This window comes from Cryptomeria japonica, chromosome 8, assembly GCF_030272615.1.
Source record: "Cryptomeria japonica chromosome 8, Sugi_1.0, whole genome shotgun sequence".
Taxonomy (NCBI): domain Eukaryota; kingdom Viridiplantae; phylum Streptophyta; class Pinopsida; order Cupressales; family Cupressaceae; genus Cryptomeria; species Cryptomeria japonica.
In genome coordinates this window covers 685,727,057-685,753,885 of record NC_081412.1, presented here as the reverse complement: position 1 = coordinate 685,753,885, position 26,829 = coordinate 685,727,057, and the positions used below count along the sequence as shown (strand labels likewise).

Sequence of the window (26,829 nt, the reverse complement as noted above, 5' to 3'; positions counted from 1 at the left end):
AAAAATAAAGAATCTTAATAAGACTGACATTGAGATGAAGTTAAACTGCATTGGACAATATGCATGAAGCAGATTGCACTTCCTTTAATTTCTTGATGGCAAGTTTATTCAGGAAAATCTAGTGATTCAAAACCTTCAGCAAAAGTTCATGGTCAAAGGTCACGCCTCAACGATCTTGATGTGCTTTTGCAGAGGATTTAGCACTATTTGAAATACACAATCATGCAACATTATTGACACTTAGTTTCAACTAGCTGACATTGCTGGTAAGTTTTAGAAGTACACCAGTAGCTATAGTTTCAAATTTTCAATTATTTAAAACAAATCACTCACTCACTCATGTGCATGCATATCCTATCCAATTTATGCTGTGGATAAAATGCCTTGACAAATTTTTGGTATACTAACCATTTGTAACTTATGAAGCATGCAAAATTAGATCCTAAAACAACCTTCTGAAAGTATTTTTCAATGCATGTGTTCTTACCTAGACAAATCCATATGCTATCTGTAATGAGCTGAGAAAAAACCATACATAATAATCTACTATTGATGACCAACACAACATTCACCACCGATCTTTAATTTCAAACTTTAAATTGCTAATTATTCACACAACCATCTTAGTCTCTTGTGAGTGCTTGGTTGCAATTTTCCTTTATAAGAAATTAAATAGAAGCCAAACATTGCACTACATGAAAGAACTAACCTGTTGCAACCTGTTAATGCTGATGTAAGCCCCAAAAATGTGCTGCATAAAAAACAAATGAGAGGACATATACTGAGTAAAACCTCACCAATATACCGAATTTAATATATACAAGTGTGCTGCGTAGAAAACAAAAGACACTAATAAAAATGTATTACAGCCTTCATATGGATGAAAAGTGACCTTAGGTATATCTTCATCCTTAATTTGGATTTGAGGGTAGGTATAACATAGACTCAACTTACTAATGAAAACAACTCTATGTCATTCAGCCAATAGATCATTTGTACCAAGTGAAATAAACATATCTTTGACAGTAATATTGTTTAACTTCAGATAGCAGGGACACATGGTGCAGATGAGGATTGGGTACCCAATTAAGGGCAGCCAATCCTGCAGCCTCCAAACACAACAGCAACTCCTTAATGTATACGGAAACAATGACAGCAAATAGCAAATTTATGTATCAACCAAGCATTGAAATTACAATTCATTATAGGCAACAACCCAAGAAACTCGTCATTGCAAAAACTCAGAAAATTATAACTATTCAGAAAAGATTGACCATTTCATTCTAGACTTCAGTTTCTGTTTTCATTCTCTCTTTCTAACAGCCCCTTTCTCCTCTTACTGTTTCCTGATTTTATGTCACTAATAGAGGCATACAATCTAAGCCAGGATCACATAACATTATCTTATCGCCCCTTTTGTATCAACCATCCTGACTATATATCTGCTGCTGCTTACATATTCCGTATAATTTAGTGATTTTATTCCCAAAACAAAATTTAAATCAAAAAAATAATTCGTTTATAGAAAAAAATAGTGATTTCATTCAAAAAAAATAAAAATAAATGAGCAAAAATGCTCATAAATCCAATTTTTTGGAAGTAAAATTGTAATTACTACTAAATATTAACCTACATGCTAAAGGTAAACTAATAATCACACAACTTTGAGTAAACAGGCTGCTGTGATGCCGCTGCTGCAGATTTCCACGACCTCTAGGGTTTATACTGTTTCTCGATGTAACAGAGATGTCTACCAGAAATGGAAAAGGTTTTCTGTAATTTCAACACCTGTTCATGTTTCAGCACATGGTTTTGGGCAAGATTTCCATTCTACTTCTGCAGATTGTTTTCATCTTGCATCGTGATGATGGATCTTCGTTGGGAGGCAATGCTAATGGTGGTGCTTCTACCTTTCCCAACAGCCATAAATCTATTTGGAGGAGGATGAAATGGCAGGACGCTCACAAAAAATGAGTGATTGAGGAAAAAAGAGTTTTTTGGGCGTGGGGGACTGTTGGAGAGGGGGTTTCAAAGGTGCAGATTCACCCTCTTCTTAGGGTAATGCTGTGGTTGACAGGCCAATAGTGGGTTTTGATGCTGAGACCTCTAATGAAGTGAAGGAGAAAGAACTATATTTTGCTGAGATGGGTTTGATTGGGGAGGCTTCAAGGTTTTTGCCCAAGTCTGCTAGAGTTACATAAATGGATTACTGAGTGTTGGAGCCCCATTTTGGAGGGGGATGTCCAGATCGTGGTTTCTTTCTGGTGGTGTTTGATAATGAGAAGGACAGGAAGAGAATCCTTTGTGAGTATCTTTGGAGCTGGGAGAAGCACACTCTTCTTGAAACCTTGGCACCCAGCATTCAACCCTGCCACAGAGTCATTCGATAAAATCCCTGTACAGGTAAGACTACCAAACTTGCTGTTACAATTCTTGTTTGAATCTTGTTTTAAAGCTATAGGTAAATACTTTAGGGAAATTTTTGGGAGTGGATGAGGATTCTCTGGAGTATTTGCATACTACCTATGCATGCATCTTGGTAGAGATGGATATGTCAAAAGCTCCTCCTGTGGATTTATCTTTGAATTTAGTGAAGGGGATTTGTGTGCAGTCGGTGGATTACGAAAATATCCCCTTTATATGCAGAAGATGCTATCAAACTGGGCATTTGGCTACTAAACGTGTCAAGCAGAAACAAAATGGAATGGCTACCTGGTGGAGGGAGGTTTCCCCCCATCATTATTCGGTGGACAAGGAAGAAACTATCATTCTGAAGGAGGGCAATGGTAAGAGAACTGATAAAGTTTTCAAGGAAAAGATGGGCATGGAGGTTGCTAGCAAGGAGGCTGATATAAAAGCGAAGGGTATGCAGAATTCGGTCTCCTCAACTTCAAAAGTTTTAGAGGAGTTGGTGACAAAGAACAAGGACAGCTTGTGTATTGTTGGTTCACAGAGTGTGGTGGAGGGTAATGGGGTTCCATCTGGTGATACCATAACAGTGACTCAGGAAGTTATAGAGCAGGGAGAGGGTGGATTGAGGTGCAAGGGAAGAGGAACAAAAGAGATTGAAGGAGTGTCTGCTTAATCGTTTGATTTGCTCTCAGGACATGAATGGAATTAAATGGAAGACTTGATTTATTGACCTATTGATGGGTTTTTGCACTTTGGTGCCTTGTTGTTTGGGGAGGAGGCTCCTTGGTTGTAGCCCCACTTGGTTTGGGCCAAGCTTAAAACCCGTTCTCAATAAATTAAAAACTACTTTACTGATAAAAAAACCAAAAAAAAACCTACATGCTAGATTTTAGCAATTAAAATGAATTAAATCTTGGAAAAAATAAAAAAATGAAAAAATACTAACCTGCCCTTGAAATTCTTCGAATCTGCCCTTCAAATTTGCTTTCAAAATCCTTGCCAAATGTATGCAAGAATGCTGTGTAAGGAAGTGAGAGGGTTGTGTTGGTTTTTATAGGCGAAAAAACCACAAATCCCATGTCTCTGCTGTTCCAACGTGTTTCTTTCCATGGACTCGACAAGTTTTTTGGAAAAACTTACCAAAAACTTGGCAAAAAAAAAAATTAGTTTTTTGGTGAGTTCCTTGCCAAGAAAAAGAAAAGTGGTGAGTATCCTTGCTAGAGGGTATGTGGGTCCCACGACATCCACTTCGAGGACATTAATCTTCTTGATCCAAAAAGGGAAATAGAGTGCATGGGCCCCAACAAAAAAGCCAATCGGTAAGCCAGTATAATACTAAAAGTGAGGAATATTGCCCAAACAACAAAGAAACAAAGGGGTGTAGACACCAATTGATGAAATGAAATGCCCAAGCAAGAAGAATACATAATTTGTCCTTATGTCCAGCCCATTTTTTGTGGACTCCATTTAAAGGCAATGTCTAAGCAAGAGACAACTGCTTCAAAGGAGGGTGTAAGTCCCAACAACCATATTGTAATGTGAAGGTTGAATTTCCATAGGAACTCAAACAAACAAGTCAATATGTGGACCCCATAAGGTCTCCAACAGAAAAAATAAAAATACAATTGCAATAAACAATCCAATAAGACTTGCAATACACATAGCAAGATCATACCAAACACTAGAATTGGGACAGCCATGTTTTTGGGTGACCAGGATTGCACGAGTCCTAGAAGCTTTTGCATCAAATGTGCCAAATGTGCTTTTTGTGCACCATGATCACAAGTGAGGATCAAGCTATTTAATTGGTCAAATGATCCCAACACCAAGCATCTCATTAACCATGTGTTCAACCTCACACTTTTGCTCATATGGCTAGTGTAGATTGTTGGTATTTTGGTATGGTTTTGTCATTGATGTCAACACCTACTTTGGAGATCCAGCAACATTCACTAGCAAACAGTAAACTATGCAACAGTTACTGGTATATGATTAACCGACAGGATATAATGTTCACCGATACCTGAAATGACATGGAAGACACTTGGTAATGTCGAAGACATCATATGGACACTTTATTTTGAAGTAATAATCATTGGTATATTCTTATTTGCATATTTGCTTTTACCGGCAAATAGGTCCAGGTTATCTAGGGTTACACCGGCAGGTTTATCTTTTCCAGATCAGCATGGCACGCTATGGAGATGATTTATTATTGTTGTAAATGCATTAAGCCGACATGTTCAATCGGTTATTTCATCGGATATTGTATTGTTTGTAAAATGTTTTTATTGTAATATTTTGTAGAGCCGACCTACTAAAATTGGTCTTAGGTTATGGTATAAATGTAAGATCAAGTGTGGAATGCGGAAAAGATTCAAGTGAAAGTATATGCGAGATAAAGCAGAGGCATACACGAAGACATCATTTGAAGGTGAAGTTAGGTTTTTGTGGAAGCATATCAACATTACACCGGTACTGAAATCAGCATATGAAGATGCAATTTTGTGCAGTACATTCTTATTGGATTTAACCATCCAACTGTAGTCAGTGTGACTCCCATTTGTGATTGAGCAGTGAGCTCTAGGTTGTTGGCCTTTCTGCATGTGCAGACCCCTCTTGTACACTTACTATCTGCAGTAGTATCATCTGATTGTGGGTAAGGTTTCCCACCGTGGTTTTTCCCTTACAGGGTTTCCACGTACAAATATTGGTGTCATGTGTTGTGGATGACTTTGTGCTTATGTTTCATGCATTAATTCTTACCGGTATAGCAATTTACTATTAACACTGTCTACCGGCATACTTAATTGATTTACCGATATTAAGCATTAAGTTGGTTAATAAGTTTTTGGTTTGAATTTATTAGACAACTGATTCACCCCCCCCCCCCCCCTCTCAGTTGTCTCCGGGACCTACAAGGTCAAATCCTAGGTGCTTGGATTCCTAGAATCAATTGAATGACATGATTGGGAATGCCTTGAAAAATCCTAAATGTTTGTTTATAACTCCATGCAGATTTGAAATATGAGATGTTGATTAAAGTTATGCATCTGCAAAGAATAATTGCGCAGCAACTAGGAAAACTAATCATGTGAAATCACTATTCTTTAAGTCCCTCAAGCTTTTATTCTGTCTTTTTCATTGAAATCACATGAGAAGCTCAAAAAAGTTAATTTCCATAGTGCCTAGTGTTTTCAACAAATAAACACCTAACATGACACCATCTCCACACATAGGAATATTAAATGTATTGCTAATCAACAAATAATTTTCCATCATGAGCTTAACCTTGTGGCATTATCCAGCACACCTGATAGTGTTCTTGTTGCCAATCATTACCCAAAACTTTTAACAATGGCTAAGCAAAGCAGCTGAGACATTTCACTGACTCATGGTTGATAAATTTGAGTGCTGCTTTCTACATCTTTGTATATTATTAACCTTTGAGTTTGCCCCTAACAAGGCATGGCAAAATTCAAAAGATGAGTGGGTTGTCCATGCCTTGTTCTGCTATGGTGTTTGTAAAGCCAAATCGTTCGTGATAATTGTGGTCTAAACCTTCTTGTAAGTTTCACTCCTAAAATTGTTTCAAAGACCACAAAGATCTTCTTGTGACTATGGAAACCCTCTTCTGGCTCCATTGTGACCCTTTTTTTTAACAGCCATAGTATCACCTAACTTTTCTAAAAATTTGCCGCACCACAGTCTGATGCCATGTGGGGCTTGTTGGTGTTTGTTTTATCATCTACCAAACATTAGAATAGGATACCCGAAGGCATTCTATCCTCTCCTAAAAAATCACTACTGATTCCAAGGTCTATATGTGCGAACAAGAGACTTTAGTGAAATAGCTTCTTGGGTAGTGTATGTTGAAAATCTCAAGGGGGACTTACATTAACAAGTATCTTTTGAACTGCTGGACTTAGATGGATTTAGCAATTTTAGGGTCTCCTTTTTTTTTAGATTTTCCGGGATTTAGACTTTCAAAAAGGAGAAAAGAGATAGGGTTTGAGAAAGCTAATCTAATCCTACAAACTCCAGAGACGATATCAATTGGGTGCTCTTGAGAAACCAAACTTTGCTTCGCCACACTAAGGACAACTACACAAAGTCGGTGCAATTTTCAAAGGATTGTGCTTATGATTAAGATGTTGGGATGAACAGAGGATGGGCTCAGACTAACTTTGCACGGTGAAATGGAAATCATCCATTCACCAAAAGTATGAGCGAAGATACACCATCGATTGACACTTATCAAATCCTTCATTCAAATTAACAAAAATGAAAGAAAATCTATATTAACTTTAACTAAGTGTGAGGAAATTGAAACCATGCAAATCATTCAAACAATAGGGATTACAAAGCCTTAAGAGAAAGCGCACATGCAATATATTATCTGGAAATGACCTTACGCAACAATATGTCAAAAACCTCACACTCTCCAAATGAGAGGAGGTATCCTTATATAGTTTTTCAAGAAACTAATGAATGGCCGAGATCAAACAGTGATCAAGGGCCCAGATTGAAAGCTACAAACCCTAATTAGGGTTTCCCAAAACTAACTATCAGCTTGAATGAATAAGAAAGTGACATGTGGTGCAGCTGCTAATCTCATTGAGGTGAGCATCCAGTTTCCTCTTTCGCAGATTCAATGTACTTGGACACGATAAGCCTGACCTCCTCCATGGTGACATTTGGCAAGCTGCTAATCTGGAAGTCGATGATGTCCACATCATCGGTACATGTGGCGAGGATATTCTCCCACTCAACTGCTTGGGCAGAAAGTTCTCATCAATGAAGAGAAAATTTGCAATCCTCGAAAGATCGCCCTTGTCAATCATCCCTGTATCCTTGAAGAAGCTTGACTGAATCCTGGCTCTCAGGTTCTCTGCCTGCAAGTGCTTCTCCCTTATACTCTCTTTCTTCCAGATCTCTGATGCTACAAGAAACACCTTGCTCAAGATGTCCCTAACACTCTCCTCTGTCTCGAAGCACTTAGTCTCGGATTTCTTCAAAACTTCAATCCGGGTGACCAAGGCATAATACCAGGTGTTGAAGTCATACCTATCCCCGGCCTATATGACACCTGCATCCACCAAACTTCTCTTCGACAAGCCTCGAATAACCTTCAGATGCGGAAGTATTTCATCTAGAATTTCCTCCACGTCTTCCCAATTGGCAGCTAGGTCCTAGATACAGCTGACCAACGAAGAGGTTGACTCATGTGCTGACACTAAATTTTCCACCAGTATATCAGCATGTGCTGAAGCATCTAAAATCCACTCCTTGGCTTGTGTGAATGTGCCCTTCATATCCTCGTAATCCTTCATCGATTCTTGCTGAAGAGGTTGTGGAGGGGTGACCGGGATCTCATGGTTAAGTGGCCTGGTAAGATGGAGAACATACTTCCTCCATTGTTGGTTTTCCTCCTAAACCTTCTTTCTCTTTTCTCTCTCCTGAGCTAAACTTGCCTTGAGGGCGTTACAAGAGTCATCAAAGTACTGGACCTCTTGGTCTTGGGTGGGCTTACCCAGCTCTATAGTGGTGATCTTATAGTCCTCTGGAGCAACACTGTCCCAAGTTTTCCCTTCCTTCTGCACAACTATTTGAACTGTCCTGAATCCCGCACTATCTCTCTGAATCAACGAGAACTTTCTGGCTGGCTTGGGTGGTTTGGCTATGACTGGTTCATTCACCTTCTCCAGAAATGTTGTTGTGATCTATTCAGAACAGGCTTCCTTGGGGACCTTAGCCCTTATCCTTTCCCTTAACCAATCAGGGATAGTTGATTGCTCTACAATATTCTGATCAAACCCATCATCTGTCCTTCCTGGATCAGTAGCTATACCATCCAAGAAGACTACTGGAGATGCAGGCGTTTCAATTTGCTCTCTGTCCGGACTTTGGACTACTACTTTCATTATTTCCTCGATCGAAGGAGAAGGCACTCTCACTTCATTATTAACCATACATATGCCCATCTCCTACTCCTCAACGACATTCTGATTAGGTACGGCAGATGCAGCACTCAGGATGGAATGACCTTCGCTGGATTCCTGTCTCTCCCCTACAATCTTCTTTCCTATGGCCTTTCCAAAGCTTCCAACTAACTTCGTCCTCTTTCGGGACCCAACACTCTTTGGATTCCGGGCATTGCCTGCAGAGATACAAGGGTTGGAGGAGAAAGAGTCATCTACTCCCATCAAGTAATAGGTCAAGGCCACACCTTTAGACTTCAATTGTTTTGTCCTTCCAAATGTCCACCACTTAGAATACTCTACCACCGACCTCATGAGGTCTGCTAGATTGGATTTCTCTCCCTTTGCCCAATCTATCAAGGCTAGTGGTTCATTCTTCATCTTTTCGAACCCCGGCTGCTGAAGCTCAAGTTTGTCCTCTACTTGGTTAGCAACTCTAAACACCTTCGTCGCTCTTACCAGGCTCAAGGGAATCCTTGACCAAAATCTCTTCCTGATTTTGAAACTATTGGCTGCGTTAGCCCAATGATCTTCTAAATCAACTCTGTGCTCAAATGTCATCCCTTCGACCCTTTTTATTTTGTGTAACGGATCAAAATTCTTCCTCGCCTTGTACTGATAAAAGGGATACCAAGCCAATTCCTTCTCAGCAGTGGCAGCAACTTGTGATGACGGACATGTTTCCAGTCCATTCCCAATCGTGAGAGAGGAGGTTCCCGCCTTCTTTTGCTTATCTCTTTGAATTGCCATATACCCCTCCAATTGCCTCACAACCTCGAGTAACACAACTCGGTTGGTAGGGTAAGCTGGAAGCTTATGGGGAGACCCGATAAACCCCTGAATTCTAAGGTAAGTGAACTTCGGGTATTGGATATACCAATATCCAAATCTACTGATGAAGTCCATAGACTCTTGAGAGAGTCTCTGATGCAGTCCACCTTGCAATGTCTGTGTGATGTACATGAGAAATGTATCATTCACCCTTTTAAAATGGAACTTTTCTTCCAAGTGGAGCTGGGTATAACAATCATAGACTGGAAACTGGTTTTCCTTGTTTCCCACTTCCCCTCTGCAAGTGAGACCTCTATATCTGTAGGTTCTAGCCAGGGAATAAAACAAGTACGAACTCATGAAGAAGGTCCTATTTGCTTCCAGGTTCTTTAGCTGGCTATCCAGGTTGTCACTTATCATCTGAGCCCAGTCTATCATCTTCACTCCATTCAGTATGTCATTAATAAAATAATACATCCAGGGCTCGAACGAAGCACCTTGAGGATTCCCCATTATCTTGTTTAGTAGAATGATCGTATCTTTGATATCTTCCTTGAAGTATGCTCTCACCAAACTCTTCCTCTGAAGTTTGGAGGCACCTTTCCTTGGCTTATCCAGCTAGGAATGATTGACAATGGCATCATATTCCTCCAAGTGATCCTGGTACATGCGATCAGCTTCATCCTTGGTCACGTACACAACGTTATGATACTCTGGGATTCTGAAGGCTTCTCTGATGGCCTCATCACTGATGTTCGCCAATATTCTCCCATTGGGTGCAACAATATCTCTACTGGCGAGGTTGTAATGCCTAGCACATTCAGCTACTAGTTCAGTACATTGCATGGTGGGGAGAAAACCAGCAACATGCACGATGCCACTCTTCATCATCTTTCGTGCGGTTGTGGTAGGCACGAGGTTGTCCAAACCAAACATTCACTTCTTGAATTCCCTCAGATTGATGTGCCCGAGGTTAGTGTCACTTGCCTGAGGTTAGTGTCACTTACATTCTTCCACTTTGAAGTCATCCTTGACTCAGGAGGAGCGTCTTTGTCCACTTGAAATTTCATAGTGCCTAGAATCTGCAATTAGACAATGAAGCTTAAGTTAGAAATTAATTCGTGAATTGAAGAAAATAGGGACTGTGAATGGCTAAGTGTTTGAAGATTTGATTTCATTTTCATACTTAGCCAAAAAAATGGATTTTCGTATATAAATTCTTCAATCCTAAGGATGACTATGATCACAATCCAACACCAAGTGGTTATAACTTCAAAAATTCTCTTTTACTTAGTCAATAAAATGATTTTCCTTCACTAAGAATTTGAATAAATCCACTAAAATCATTTTCAATGACTCTGAAAAAAACTCAGAAAATGCACAAATCTGCATTGTAAGTTCAACTTCACCTTCGAATAGATTAAAATAAGGCTGGAAGTTTCTCAGAAAACTCAGAAAGAATTAACAATTCTTCCTTATACCAGCTGGCTTCACTCCAAAATCTGTGAATCCTTTGTCAAGAAGCTTGTCCAACTGCAAGCAATATCGAAATTTTCTCCAGATGAACTCCAATCTGCAAAGACTTCTTTATACTCTCCTTAGCTAAAGAAGTTTGAACTTCTTGATGTAAGAATGAAGTTACAAATGACGCATTTGTAATAAAGTTGAATTCCTAATTAGAAACATGCAAAAAATCATCCAACTCATTTTTCTAATTCTAACTCAAATCTTGGGAAAGTGTTGTCATCTTCTTTAGTTCGAAAATCCTTTACTTGTGCAAGTTTCTAAATTGTTTATTAATTCGAACTAGGCTCATAAAACTGTATCTTCCAAAAAGTTTCTAATTTGGAACTCAGTCTGAAAATCCTTTTGATTTGCAAATATCTTCTTTCCAATTTTAATTTTGAGTTTCCATTTTGACTTTTCAACTCGATGATCTTTGAAAATCTCTTTTTCCAACTTTCTAATTTGATTAGAGTTCGATTTTTGGAAGATTTGATGACATCACTCAGATTCTTGTTGACTTTATTTGACTTCCAAGAGTAGGGCGGAGTTTTGAATGTTCAACTTCATACTTGGGCGGACTTTTGGAAGGACTCCAACATGTTTATTTGCCTTCAATTCCAAGCTTGGGCGGACTTTTAGAGGCTCTCTTCATGGGCGGCCTTTCTTCTTCTCACCATGCATGGCGGACTTTCATGACTCCACTATCTTCTTTATCAAACTTGGGCGGACTTTTCATTACCGTCTCAAGGCATAGGGCGGAGTTTTGAAGCTATCCAAGGCGGACTTTGGAGTGACCTCAACACATGGCGGACTTTAGACACCTCTCCAACATGGAGGACTTTGAAGGCTTCTTTAGGCATGGCGGAGTTTTGAAAGGTCTCCTTGAGGGTGGAGTTTTGATGACATGGCTATCTTCACACTTTGGCTAGGAGGAGTTTAAATGCATCACCAAGGGCAGACTTTTGGAAGGTCTCCTAGGGCGGACTTTCTTCACTTCACAAGGCATAGTGGACTTTGGATGTATCTCCTAGGGCCTAGTTTTGAAGTTTTTCCTTGGGCGGACTTTTGGTCTATCAAGGAGGGCGGACTTTGGTGCTACCTCAAGTAAGGCATAGGGCGGAGTTTTAGAAGGTTGGCTACTTGCTTGGAGGGCGGAGTTTTGGGAGACCTCTCCAAGGCAGACTTTGGAGACCATTTTCTAAGGCGGAGTTTAGGAATTACCCCTACATGGCAGACTTTTGAAGGTCTTCAACGTTGCATCCACTTCCTTGGGCGAAGTTTAGGAAGGTCACCAAGGAGGGCGGAGTTTTGAGACATGGCTACCAAGGTGGAATTTTCAAGCATCTCCTAGGGCAGACTTTTCAAACATCCCTTCATTCCATAGGGCGGAGTTTTATGACCTCTCCACCAAGCATGGCGGACTTTGGAAGGCCTTCATCCAATCCTCTTCAAGGCGGACTTTTGAACATCCCTTCATGGCGGACTTTGGAATGACCTCCAACATGGCAGACTTTGAACATCTCTCCAACATGGCGGATCATGCTTGGGTGGACTTTTGAACACCTACCATAACACTCAACATCATCCATTAGCCAGACTTAGAAAATTTTGGAAAATTTCAAAATTTCACAATTTAACCAGATTAACTTGAAATTTGAAATCCATACTTAGGCAAACCATATGAAGCATCATGACCCCTAAAATGTAGGAAACTGTCTTTTTAGGTCAAAACTTGGAAATTTTGGATCCCGGTCGAAGCTCAGTGGTATCAGTGCAAACCCTAGGTCCCCATTCCGAAAACGCAAAAAGCAGACATCCCTAAAAAATAGGGAAAACTTTCTAAAAATAGCCATACCGGGGATTGGGCTAAGAATGCCAAAAACGAAACTTCCTAAAAAATAAGAAAAAAACAAAAAAGAAGACTTTCTAAAAATAGAAAGTTGTTCAAATTCGTCCAAATCAATTGCGATCTTCGTACTTTGGCCTTTCTAGGCACTTTGCCGGTGTCCTGACTCTAGAATCACTTGGTTTGCAAAAACTAACTTTCAATCTCTAGGAATCGAATTGTTCAAAACTGAGCAAGGCTTTGACAAAACTGAAGTGGAAGGCCACGTGACACTAACAAAAACCCTAGAAAGCAGGAAAAGAGAGGGGCCCCATTTGCAATGGGGCGATGTGTGAAAAAGGTCACAACAAGGCTGTAGCAAAGTACTACTTTACAACAGATTGAATGAGCAATTATATTTTGATGGGGCAACCATGGCATCACCTAAGTTTCCAAAAAATGCATGGTACCATTATGTAATGCCCTGTAGGGCTGTAGCAAAATATTGCTTTACAATAGATTAACACTACTTTGAGGGGTCAATTTCAAATCCTAAAGCCAAATATAAATTGATGTCCAAATAAATATCAAACCCCTAATTATATCTCTATTAGGTTAAACAATCCCATAACCTTTAATCAGACTGACTACTAACCTTTAATGAGGCTGACTACTAGAAACATGAACTTCTAAACTATGACAAATAGTTATATGCATGCACCACATAGGTTCCCCCATCTCATCTATAAATATGACATGTGCACAAATAGGATCATAACAAATGCCTTCATCTCCCTTGTTGAAGCTGATTATGCAACATGATTTTCCTTAAGAAAGAGTCTCCAGAACAGTAGTAAGATACCTAATTTTTAACTAGTGCTTATCACTATGAATACCAACACATTATTTTTTGTTGGATATCAACCTGTGGGTTTTATCCTCTGAATTTGCACTAGCTAGAGGACTATAGGAAGACCTGCTATGCCTAACAAAGTCATCTAGAGCAACCCAAAGACCCATGTGAAGCTCCTCAAGACCGTGCTCCTCATTTTGAGCTCAGGGCACAATCACGATATAATTTGCTATAATATCTTTGAACTTTGACTTACGTAGCATGAGGGCTAAGGAAGGATGGCCTATAAAAATCTATCTGATGAAGTAACAAATGGTTTCCTTAATCCATATAATTATGTTCCATCCCATTTTCTCAAAGTATCTCAATAGCTTTTCATAAAAGTAACTTTACAGCGTGGACTGAATTGAAAAAAAAAAATTATTAAAATAATTATATGTTCTAGAGTACTGGTAGAATGAAAAGTGGAAATATTAGTTTAACATAAGCCTTCTGAATTTCCTGGAGCTTGAAATATTAGATATTTAAGAATGAAACTAAATTAGAAAATGTGGAAAATGGACATGCATATCATTTTCATAGTTGACAAACTTGAGGAATTAACAAAAGCTTCTTGTTCGCCACAACCTTTTGAATAGAAAATGGAACTACAACAATTTAAGATTGATAGGAATTGAACTTGGTGGATATATTCCAGAAAAAAATAAATTTATTGATGGAGTCTATCTTGGTTAACCTTGAACGAGCTCTTAAGTATTTTTATTTTTGGTGATCAGACATACTTTACTGGCTAGGATTATGATGTCATACTAGACTTTTGATTATTGATAAAGCTTTTCTCAGTCCCTAAGAAATGACAGAAAAGATGTAAATTTAAATGCTGTTCATTTAGAATTCAATTATTAAGAGAAAACCACCTTCCACCAAGGCTTGTTCCACCAACACGCTGAAACTTGTCTGGAGAATCCACTCTCAAAATGCTAACACCAGACCCAATATTTACCTGCCATTTTAATTAAATTAAGAACAAGGTTGGTAACAAATTGATAGATACATACAAAGATATGATGTGAAATACAAAATAAACAGTTCTCAGAGATTTTCCAGTTCATCTACATAATTATTCCAGCAAGAAAATTTTGTCTACCACAAGATAGGGGTACAAGTTCCGGCTCCCATCTAACAATACACTGTTGCCATCTCTTTCAGGATGAGGGCTTTCTGAGACTGCTGTAGTCCTTAGCTTCTCTCCATCATCACACTTTTCAATGGCATCCTCATTGGAATGAAGTTTCATACTATTCTCGTCCCCACCATGTTGTCTTCCTTTCTCCCTAAGACGACAATCATTGTCATCATCATCACTGCTATTTTCATGTGACTTCCAAGGACGTTGTATATGCCCTGCTTTATATGAACCTGCAGCACATTTTGACTATTATATTTCTTGTTAAATATTATGCCCAAACTTTAAATATTTCCTGGTTTTACCAGGGTAACTCAGGTTAATGGAGAAATTTTGGAAACAAAAGCAATTTGAAGAATTTGTCACAATAATATTGAAGTCAGCTTCAATGTGTAAAATTGATATGTTATTTTAGGGAAATGTTATGCTTGATCCTATGTCTTTTCATCACATTGACATATCATTCAGATTACTCGGAATGCAGTTCCTCTAGCCCATCAGAATCTAATCTTATATCACTGTTAGGAAACCATTTGAATTCCTCATTATCTAATTAATGCTTTGGTCTGAAGTGTTCATGAGCACTGGTAGTTTAGTGCAGTCTTTCTTGCAATGGTTACATTTTATGTGTTATAACATATGGTGTGCAATAATTTAAGTACTAAATAAAGGTTTGTAGGATATTTTTTATTACAAACCCCTATCATGCATAAATACACTAAGGATAGTAAGGGGTATTAGCTGAGTTTGTGTGAATTGTAACTTGTCATTTAGCAGTTCTTTGCGGAGGCTACCAATAGTCATGTATTTGTACTTGTTATAAGTGATATAATAGACCAAAGTGCTCATGGGAATTGCTAGTTTAGTGCAGCCTTGGTTATACAATAATATAACAGGTACATCCAATATATTCTGTTCCTCAGGTCATGAATGTATGATTGAGGGGTAATTCGTAATGTAAGTACTAATTAAGAATTAGTACGATAATTGTAAATACACATCCTTAATGCATATAAATTCTTGAAATATCATGAGGGTCATTAGCCTTAGTTTTTGTACATAGTAATATGTGCTTTTGCATGCCTCACAGAAGCTTCCAGTCATCATAGATTTGTATTCAGTATATGTGATAGAGTTGCCACCATCTATCAGTTTGTATAATGCCTTCTCTCTACTAAGTGGATGCAATGCACTTCAATATTCATTTCCCTACCATACTATTCTTTGAAGGCAATCTTTGCTCTTAGATTATTACATGTTTTCACATACTTCTTATTTCCTATTGCATAATTTTCACATCTATTTCTGGCAACAAAAGATTTGCGGTTATTTAAAATGATGTCTATCCAAAGCACATTTGAGTATCATTTCTTCTCTTAGGCCAATTTAGCCCCATCTAGCTTTCCATTCTGAGTTCCTTCCTTACATATTGAATGGTACCATCATTCTCTTGGATACCTTTGATATTGGGGTCTACATAGCTCTGATTCTCCACTGGCAGATCAGAGATTGTTCTAGGTAGCTTTGGATAAAGGTAAATTCTGGATAGGATCCGAGGAATACTAATACTTGATGCATGGTCAATAATGAGGCAAGAGGAAGGAGGGTAATCACTCCTTAACTCGGGTATTGTTGTGACCTTTTCCACACATCGCCCCATTGCAAATGGGGACCCTCTCTTTTCCTGCTTTCTAGGATTTTGTTAGTGTCCTGTGACCTTTTGCTGCAGTTTCACCAAGCCTTGTCCAGTTCAAAGCATTTCAGGCCCTGACGATTGAAAGTTGGTTTTTGCAAGTTATGTGATTCCGTAGTGTGAACACCACCAGAGTGCTTAGAGAGGCCAAAGGACGAAGATCGCAATTGATTTGGACGAATTTGGACAACTTTCTATTTTTAGAAAGTTTGCTTTTTTGCTTTTTCCTATTTTTTAGGAAGTTTCGTTTTTGGCATTTTTAGCCCGATCCCCGGTATGGCTATTTTTAGAAAGTTTTTCCTATTTTTTAGGGATGTCTGCTTTTTGCTTTTTCGGGATGCAAACCTAGGGTTTACACTTGCACCACTGACCAACTCCGACCAAATCTCGAAAATTCCAAGTTTTGACCTAAAAAGCTAAAATCCCTAGATTTTAGGCTTTTTGCTTTTTCAGATGATCCACCTAAGCACGGATTTCAAATTTCAAGTTAATCCGATTAAATTAGATTCAATTGTGAAATTTTGAAATTTCTTCGAAAATTCTTCTAAGTCTGGCTAACAAGGGTTTTGAAGTGTTTCCGCAGGTTCAAACCCCATCACGAAGGTTGAAGAGGCCATGAAGGAGCCTTGCATGAAGTCCGCCATGCCTTAGGAGGCTGTGTGGGTGCTCTCATCAAAGTCCACCATGCCTTAAGAGGCTGTGTGGGTGCCTTGCCCGAAGTCCGCCCCACCTAAAGAGGTCATGGAGGAGCATGGGTTAAAGTCCGCCAAGGCTTAGGAGACCAAGGAGGAGCAAGGGTTGAAGTCCGCCCAAGCCTTAGGAGATCATGTGGGTGCAAGGGTCAAAGTCCGCCCAGCCATGAAGAGGCCATGAAGGAGGTAACTCCAAAGTCCGCCCAGCTATGAAGAGGCCATGAAGGAGGTGAGCTTGAAGTCCGCCCAAGGGAGATGGAGGCTATGTGGGGGCTAAGCTTGAAGTCCACCCAAGTCTATAGAGGTCACATGGGTGCTAAGGTCAAAGTCCACCATGGGTTGAAGGGGCCATGAAGAGTCCAAGCCAAAGTCCGCCAAGGAAGGTGCCTACTCCAAAGTCTGCCCAGCCATGAAGAGACCATAAAGAGGCAACCTCAAAGTCCGCCCAGCCATGAAGAAGTCATGAAGGAGGTGAGCTTGAAGTCTGCCCAAGGGAGAAGGAGACCATGAAGGGGCTAAGGTTGAAGTCCGCCCAAAGTTGAAGAAGTCATGAGGAGGTGTCTCCAAAGTCCGCCCAAGGTGGGAGAGATGATAGAAGTCCGCCCAAGTTGAGAGACCACCAAAGTCCGCCCAAGATGGAGGTCATGTAGGAGCCCTCTCCCAAGTCCGCCAAAGTAAGAGAGCAAGGTAGGAAGGTGCCTACTACAAAGTCCGCCAAGGTAAAGGAGGCCATGGAGGAGTCAACATCAAAGTCCGCCCCAATGCCTTAGTTAAAATTTTTTCACGTTAATAGAGGCCACAAAGGAGTTCTAGACAAAGTCCGCCATACCTGGGAGAGGTTGGCTAATTCGCCAAGATTTGAAAAGGATGGAAATAAAATTCAAAAAATCAACCTACACATGGAAGGTCAAACAAGGTCAACATGATGTAACAAAAATCCACAGAGATTTCAAAATTAAATCCAAATGAAGAAATATCTAAATAAAAAAAAATCCTCAAAATAAATCCAAAATGGAATGTTTTTTTTGAGAATATTGAGGGAATATTAAAAATTTATTGAGATATTAATTCAAAATGGAAAGTTTTTTTTGAAAGGGAATATTGGAGGATTAATGAATATCTTCAAACTTAAATCAAAATGGAAAGTTTTTTTTAGAATTAGTATGAGTTGGATGATTTTAGGGGTTTTCTTAAAACTTGTCTACAAATACTTCATTATCAAATTCAATATTACACCAAGAAGTTCAAAATTACTAAGGAGAGCTTAATAAAGTATGTCAGTTTGACGATCATCTGGAGGAAATTCTAGATATTGCTGGAAGTCGGATAATATTTTGGCAGAAGGCTTACAAATTTCTGGAGAAAGGCATCTTTTCTGAATTTTCTCAACATTTTGGAGAAAAGCCTAGCCAAGTCAGAGGTAAAATTAAAATTGTGAATTTTCTGAATATTTTTCTAGAATTTAATAAATGATTTTGGAGGCGAAAATTCAATTTTTTTGGCTAAGCATAAATTTTGTTTCGAAAGTTTTAACACTTGATGAGGACTTCAAGCAGCTTCAAGGCTGAGGGTCTGGAGGTGAAAATTCAACCTTTTTGGCTAAGTATGAAAATTTTTGAAAGTTTCAAACACTTGATAGTGACTTCAACCAGCTTCAAGGCTGAGGGTCTGGAGGTGAAAATTCAACTTTTTTGGCTAAGTAAAAAAAAAATTTCGAAAGTTTTAACACTTGATGGGGACTTCAACCAGCTTCAAGGCTGAGGGTCTGGAGGTGAAAATTCAACTTTGGTGGCTAAGTAATGAGAGTGAAAAAATGAAAATTTTCCAACACTTAGCCATTTCACGGCCCCGTTACTTTTTTTCAAAATTCTGCAGAATTTTTTCCAACTTAAAGTTTTTATCATTAATCTGCAAGTCTTGAGCGCCATTAAGTTCCAGGTAGATAAAGATGCTCCTCCTAAGTCAAGGATGACTTCCAAGTGGAAGAACATCAGCGACACCAACCTCGGACACATCAATCTGAGGGAGTTTAAGAAGCGAATGTTTGGTCTGGACAACCTTGTGCCTACCACCATTGCGTGGAAAATGATGAAGAGTGGTATCATGCACGCTGCCGGTTTCCTCCCCACCATGCAGTGCAATGAACTAGTAGTTGAATGTGCCAAACACTACAACCCCATCAGTAAGGATATTGTTGCACCCAATGGAAGAGTGTTGGCAATTGTCAGCGATGAGGCCATCAGAGAGGCCTTCAGGATCCCTGAGTACCACAACACAGAATATATGACCAAGGATGAAGCTAACAGTCTATACCATGATCACCTAGAAGAATATGATGCCATAGTTAATCATTCTTGGTTAGACAAGTTGAGGAAGGGCACCTCTAAACTCCAGAGAAAGAGCCTAGTACGAGCATACTTCAAGGAGGACATTGGGGACATGATCGTCTTGCTCAATAGAATAATAGGAAATCCTCAGGGAGCTCCATTCGAACCTTGGATGTATTATTTCATTAATGAAATAATCAATGGAGTAAAAATGATAGACTGGGCCCGTATGATCAGTGACAATTTAGACAGCCAGCTAAGGAATCTGGAGGCAAATAGGACTTTCTTCATGAGTTCTTACTTGTTCTATTCTTTAGCCAGGACCTACAGGTACAGAGGTCTCACTTGTAGAGGAGAAGTTGGGAACAAGGAGAACCAATTCTTGGTATATGATTGCTATCCCCAGCTCCATATGGAGGAAAAGTTCCATTTCAAAAGGGTGAATGATGCCTTCCTGATGCACATTACCCGGACCCTTCAAGGTGGCCTGCACCAAAGGCTCTCTCAAGAGTCTATGGACTTTATCGGTCGGTTCGGGTGTTGGTACATCCAATATCCAAAGTTCACTTACCTCCGAATTCAGGGATTCTTTGGTCCTCCATACAAGCTTCCAACTTACCCTACCAACCGAGTGGTGTTGCTCGAGGTTGTGAGACAATTGGAGGAGTATATAGTGATTCAAAGGGATAAGCAGAAGAAGGCAGGCACATCCTCACTTACAATTGGTAATGGGCTGGAAACATGTCCATCATCACAAGCTGCAGCTACCGCTGAGAAAGAACTGGCCTGGTATCCCTTTTACCAATACAAGGCAAGAAAAGATTTCGATCCATTCCAGAGGATAAAGAAGATCGAAGGGACAATGTTTGAGCACAGACTAGATCTAGAAGACTATTGGGCTAATGCAGCCGATAGTTTCGAGATTCGGAAGAGGTTCTGGTCAAGAATTCCTCTAAGTATGGTGAGAGCAACGGAAGTGTTCAAAGTTGCCGATCAGGTGGAAGAAAGCCTAGAACTTCAGCAGCCGGGTTTTGAGAAGATGAAGAATGAACCTTTGGTCTTGATAGATTAGACAGAGGGAGAAAAATCAGACCTAGCAGACCTCATGAGGTCAGTAGTTGAATACTCAAGGTGGTGGGCCTCTGAAAAGACAAAACAGTTGAAGGGCCAAAGGTATGGTTCTAACTTATGAATTAATGGGAGTGGATGATACTCTGTCCGTCCACCCTTGTACCTCCGTCGGTGATGCTCGGAATCCGGAAAGTGTTGGATCTCAAAAGAGAAAGGAGTTGGGTGGAAGCTCCACAAAGTGCACAGGGAAAAGGGTTGTAGGTGAGAGAAGAGAATCCAGCGAAAGTCACTCCATCCTAAGTGCTGCTTCCATTGCGCCTGATCAGAGTACAATTGGGGAACAAGAGATAAATATCTATGTGAGTGATGATGAAGTAAGAGTGCTTTCTCGGCTAGTTGAGGAAGTGATGGAGAAGGTCTTCCGAATTCCAGACAGGGGGCAGGATGAAGCCCCTATAATTTTCTTGGATGGCATACCAGTGAACCCAGGAGAAGCAGACGATGAGTTTGATTGGAATACCCTAGAACAATCAACCATTCCTGATTGGTTGAGAGCAAGAATAAAGGCCAAGGTTCCCAAGGAGGTCCACTCAACCGAGGAGGCTACCGCAGCATTCCTAGAGAAGGTGAATGAGCCTGCCGCAGCTAAACCGCCCAAACCAGCAAGGAAGTTCTCCCTGATTCAGAGAGACAGTGCCGGATTCAGGACAGTCCAGATAGCAGTGCCCAAAGAAGGGAGACTAGGGACAATGTCACCGCAGATGACTACAAGATCACCACCATAGAGATGGGTAAGCCTACCCACGACCGGTAGGTCCAATATTTTGACGACTCCTGTAATGTTCTAAAGACATGGCTGGCTCATGAGAAAGAAAAGAGAAAGAAAGTGGAGGAAGAGAACCATCAGTGGAGGAAGTATGTTCTCCATCTTACCAGCTCGCTCAACCATGAAGTCCCAGCTACTCCACCACAGCCTCTTCAACAAGGATCAATGAAGGACTATGATGAGACGAAGGGATCGTACAATCAAGAAAAGGAGTGGATTTCAGATGCTGTGATACGTGCTGACACCCTGGTAGAAAACTTAGTATCAGCGCATGAAGCAACTTCTTTGTTGATTGATCGTATCCAGGATCTATCATCCAATTGGGAAGAAGTGGATGAAATTCAGAATGAAATACTCCCTCACCTAAAGGTTATCTGAGGCATGTCAAAGAAGAGCTTAGTGGATGCAGGCATCATACAGACAGGAGACAAGTATGACTTCGGCACGTGGTACTATACTCTGGTCACTCGGATTGAAGTCCTGAAGAAATCCGAGACCAAGTGTTTCGAGACAGAGGCAAGGGTTAGAGAGATCCTGGGCAAGGTATTCTGGGTGGCGTCAGAGATCTGGCAGAAGGAAAGCCTAAGGGAGAAGCATTTACAAGCAGAGAACCTGAGAGCCAGGATTCAGACAAGCTTCTTCCGAGATTCAGGGATGATTGACAAAGGCGATCTTTCTAAGATTGCAAACTTCCTCTCCATCGATGACAACTTCCTCACCTAGGCAGTGGAGTGGGAAGGCATCCTTGCTACGTGCGCCGACGATGTGGATCTCGTCGATTTCCAAATTGGCGGTTTGCCAAGTGTCACCATAGAGGAGGTCAAGCTCGTGGCGTCCAAATACGTTGAATCTCTGAAAGAGGAAAGTGGCCACTCACCTCAGTAAAATTAGCAACTGCGCCACTTGTCACTCTTTCATTTGCTTGAACTGATAATATTTCGGGAAACCCTAATTAGGGTTTAGGACTTTCAATCTTGGCCCTTGATCATTGTTTGATCTCGGCCATTCAGTTATTTTTGAGAAACTATATAAGGTTGCCTCCCCTCATTTGCAAAGGGTGAGGTTTTTGATGTATTGTTGCTTAAGGTCATTTCCAGATAATATATTGCATGTGCGCTGCTTTGTAATATCTATTATTTGAATGATTTGCATGGTTTCAATTGCCTCAACACTTAGTTAGAAATAATTTAGATTTGCTTTCATTGTTGTTAATTTGAATGAAGGATTTGATAAGTATCAATTGATGGTGTATTTCCGCTCATACTTTTGGTAAATGGATGATTTCCATTCCACCGTGCAAAGTTAGTCTGAGCCCATCCCCTGTGCATCCCAACATCTCGATCATAAGCACAACCCATTGAAGATTGCACCGGCCTTGTGTAGCTGTCCCTAGTGTGGCGAAGCAAGGTTTGGTTCCTCGAAAGCATCCAGTTGATACCGTCTCCAGAATTCGTAGTATTAGATTAGCCTTCCTGAACCCTATCTCTTTTTCCCTTTCTTTTGAAAGTCTAAATCCTAGAAAACCCCCAAAAAAGAAGAGCCTAAATTGCTAAAATCCATCTAAGTCCAGAAGTATAAAAGAATACTTGTCAAACATAAGTCCCCCCTTGAAAATTTCAGCATACACTACTCAAGAAGCTATTCCACTAAAGTCGCTTGTTCACACATATAGACCTTGGAATCAGTAGTGATTTTTCAGGAGAGGATAGAATACCTTCGGGTATCCTATCCTAATGTTTGGTAGATGATAAAACAGACACCAACAGGTATGAAGAATAAGCGTGTGTAGTTTAACTGAGTTTGGATTCACATGAGTAGCCTATGCCAAAGGATAGAAATAGGGCATCCAAATTAAATTAAATAACTTATTTCAAACATTTATGCTAATTAATGAATCATAGTATTCAAACTTTGACGTGGGAAAAAATTGACAAGCTGCTTTTTGATTTAGACTCGTAGAAAAACTTAGTCAAAAGTTCTAAATTTACAAATAACTTTAATGTGTTTTGAAAAAAATAAAGTTGATTTTCTAATTTTTTCAGACTTGGCAAAGTCTATGAATTGAGGCTGCAGACTTGCTCAGCCTGAATCAGACGAGGGTTTGCAAGTCCTCACAAAGACTTTCCAAGTCTCAACACACTTAAAACCTTTCCACAAGGGAAAGTAGGCTGTAACATTGTAGAATCAACTTCACTATACCTTTTCTCTTAGATTATTAATAAAGTTGAAATTAAATGCTACGCTGTAAACTCTCTTGCAAGAGCTCCAAGATGTAACATTAGTTTAAATGCTTATCATTTTCATTCAATCCACTATAAATAGATTTGGTTTTGTTACTTCTATTCTTGCACAAATTTCCATTGATTTTCATTGTCATTGATGGAAAAAAACAAAAGTCTCTTTCTATTGCCATTCCACTTGAAACAAGCATATGCAAACTTAAAACATATCCGTTGATGAACAATTGACTATGCACAATGATTTTTCAACTATAATTAAGCACTACATAGAGTATCCTTCCCAAGACACTGCATAGTTGTGTGTACATTCTTTTTACCATGACATTGAGAAAAAGGTTACATGCTTGCCAAAAGCTAGGTGATCAAAATACGGAAAAAAATACCTATAGGATGCTCAAAGCTTTCATGTTGAGCATTCCTGACCAAAAAGTTGATACCTCGCACCAAGCTGCCAAGTAAATAAGAAAATTGGAGTTAGAAAAAAAAAAATAGAAACCAGTGAAATAGCTTATAGCAAAAACCAGAACTAGTAAACCCTTTATACCAATCTTCAAATCACAATACAAGAAATTAATCATTGCTGATGGGCCTTTGAGTCGTGTTCCAACATTCTATGTTCAAAAATGAAAAAAGTTTCAAGAATCTGGCAACTACAAATGATCATCCTACTCTTATTTCACTTACAAGCCACATAAAGCTGCCACAACAAAAGTGAAACATTTCAGAAGTTTGTCACAGGCAAAAAATATATTATAGTTAAATTAAAAATGTATCGTCATAAGGGATATTAACTTACAAAACTTCAAAGCATGGCATAAAGTAAGAAGCGATTAGTTGAAGGTGTAAGCAAAGTACAATGCCTGTTGAAAAGATTGATTCCAAGACTTTAAACAACACAATTAAAATAAGAGCTTGTTGTGACGTATTCACGCATCCCCCATTGCAAATGGGGACCCCTACTTTTTTGCTTTCCGGGGTTTGTTTCTGGGTCTTTTAGGGTTTTGTCTATTAGCCTTTGCATGCTGAGTGTTGCCAGAGGGATCAGTAGGATGGCAGGGTCTGCTTGAGCTAGGGTGAGTCAGTGGATGCTCCAGGTTAGGGTCATCTTTGAAAGTCTTCCTTAGGACAAAGTTTTGCTCTTGTTGCTAATTGTGTCTTGTTTGAGTTTCAGGAGGTCAATGAAGCTTGGTGAGTGAATATCATCTTTGAAGGTCCGAGTTAGGTCAAATTGGTGAGTGATGAAGTCTAGAATGTCATCTTGATCTTCAAATGTCCTAAAATTTGGCTAAGTCTGGAATGTCATCCTGATCCTGAAATTTGACTAAGTCTGGAAAATTGAAGAATCCTCCAAAAACTAGATTTTGCATTATAACTCCTAGAGGTCCAAAACCACTCTCAAACATCCTGACAGTATATATGGAATATAACTTAAAGTATAAGAAATTTCACTCCTGACCCTTCCAAAGGGTCCAAAGCGAAATTCTCCATAAGACATTCTACTTTGACCCAAACTTAGAACTAACTCATTCCCAGGCATTATTGAGGGCAAAACACTTGTTTGGATGAAGAAATGTGAGAAATGAAGTCAAGATTTGAGCCTAAATGTGAATTTCGCTCCTGACCCTTCCAAAGGGTCCAGAGCGAAATTCTCCCTAGACACCTTTTTTCCTCTTTGTTTGCACACAAACCTAGTTCCTTGGGTGTAGTTGGAAGGAGAATGATGTGTCTTTGCCTTTTGAGGTGATAGAATGTGAAAGAATGGAGGATTTTTTACCAAAACAAGAATTTCGCTCTTGACCCTTCCAAAGGGTCTAGAACGAAATTCATTTTTTCTCCATTTTGCTCTTTAACTTGACCAAGTTTGGAGCTTCTAAGGCAAGGTTTGGAAAACTTGGATGCATATTTACCTTGGAGAGGAGGATTTGAGGTGATGAAATTATGGAAATCAACCTGGAAGGAGAATTTCGCTCCTGACCCTTCCAAAGGGTCTAGTGCAAAATCCTCCATTTGGCCTTCTTTTTTGCCTTAGGTCCTAGAGTGACCTTGTCTGGAGCTAGTTTGATAGTGAATTGCCTTGATTAGGATGAAAGGAAGTTGAATTGATTACGTTTGAGGAAGAATTGGATGAATGAAGTGCAAAATCAACTTGGAAAGAGGATTTCGCTCCTGACCCTTTGTTGACGTGTATTTTGTACACAATCATACACAGAATAAAATACCGACAGGCATCTTATCCTCTCTTGAGAAAATAGTCTCTAACTGCTGAAGATCTGCAAAAAGGATCAGTTAGGTAGACTCCAAGGTTCTTTTAGTGGGATCTCCACGTGTGGACAAGCTTTTTAGTGGTATGATGTGATTTGCTGTTTCCTCCAAGGCGTCTTACGGATTCAAAAGCTCGAAGATTTTACTAATCTAAAAGGAACTTTCAAAAAAATGGAAAAAGGACAGGGTTTAAGGAAGTCTAATCTAGCCTAACCCTATGAACGACTTAGCATGAATGAGATTTGGCAAGATTCAACCAACTTCAATTTTGCCATAAGATAACAACTCAATTGAAATTAGTGCGATCTTCTAAGGTAATAATGGTATTCAATGCATCAAAGACCAAGGACACTACTACGAAGGTACATATCCTAGATACGAAAATGCTTGAAGGTTAAGGACTCAAAATGTTTTCCAGTCGACCACACAAGGCGTTCCTACAATCAGCAAGAAGCTAGTGGTTTGGATTGCGAATCCTACCAAATATCAAATCTCACACTTAGTCTTTCAAATTAACAAACTACTTCGATTGAGCGTGATTCAAGTACATCCAACAACCATGAAGATAACTTATGAAATTTGCAACAAAACACCATAACTTCAATATTTTATTGATTTCCAAGTCATCATATACAACAATTGCTTGAATTTCTCTCTTCAAGACTCAATCTTGCTACAAAATAGAAATTGCTTCCAACTCTAATCTCTCTATCAACTATTATCTCTCACACTATTCACTATTTTTCTATTATCACTTGAAATGAAAAATGGGGGTATAAATAGCATCCCCAATTACAATGAAAGGTCCAGATTGAAAGCAAATCAATGAACAAGATCATGACACCTAAACCCTAATTAGGGTTTGTTACAAATGACCTCCTTTTTACTGAACAATATTAAATACATAGCCAAATATTAAATTTGGCACAAAAATCTAGGAGGTATCAACCAATGAGAAATAAGATGTCATGTCATCTGTAACAACCTTTCATCTAGAATCTTATTCCCTTTCCAATTCTCTTTCTTAGCATATGCAATGAATTTTGTCACGATTCCTTCGATTTCTGTGATTGGAATCTCGGGAAGATTCTTGATACTCTCTTCTAAGTGGATAACCTGATCAAATGCATCTAGAAGAGCTGTGTCCCAAGTAGGTTCAAGTTCCTTTGTTTTATCAATCAGGA

General features: G+C 39.4%; 1 protein-coding gene across 2 annotated transcripts in view; it reads right to left on the bottom strand.

The window, feature by feature from the left end:
• Nucleotides 1-26,829, bottom strand: part of LOC131032408 (uncharacterized) — a 70,983-nt gene that overhangs the window by 8,905 nt on the left and 35,249 nt on the right. The window contains exons 5-8 of one of the 2 annotated variants that reach the window (XM_057963376.2): nucleotides 23,767-23,831; nucleotides 14,496-14,767; nucleotides 14,266-14,351; nucleotides 710-751 (exon numbers count right to left, since the gene is read on the bottom strand). In XM_057963376.2, coding sequence (XP_057819359.2) covers nucleotides 710-751; nucleotides 14,266-14,351; nucleotides 14,496-14,767; nucleotides 23,767-23,831 — 465 coding nt within the window. The remainder of the gene's footprint in view (nucleotides 1-709; nucleotides 752-14,265; nucleotides 14,352-14,495; nucleotides 14,768-23,766; nucleotides 23,832-26,829) is intronic. The other variant, XM_057963377.2, reaches the window with a different exon arrangement.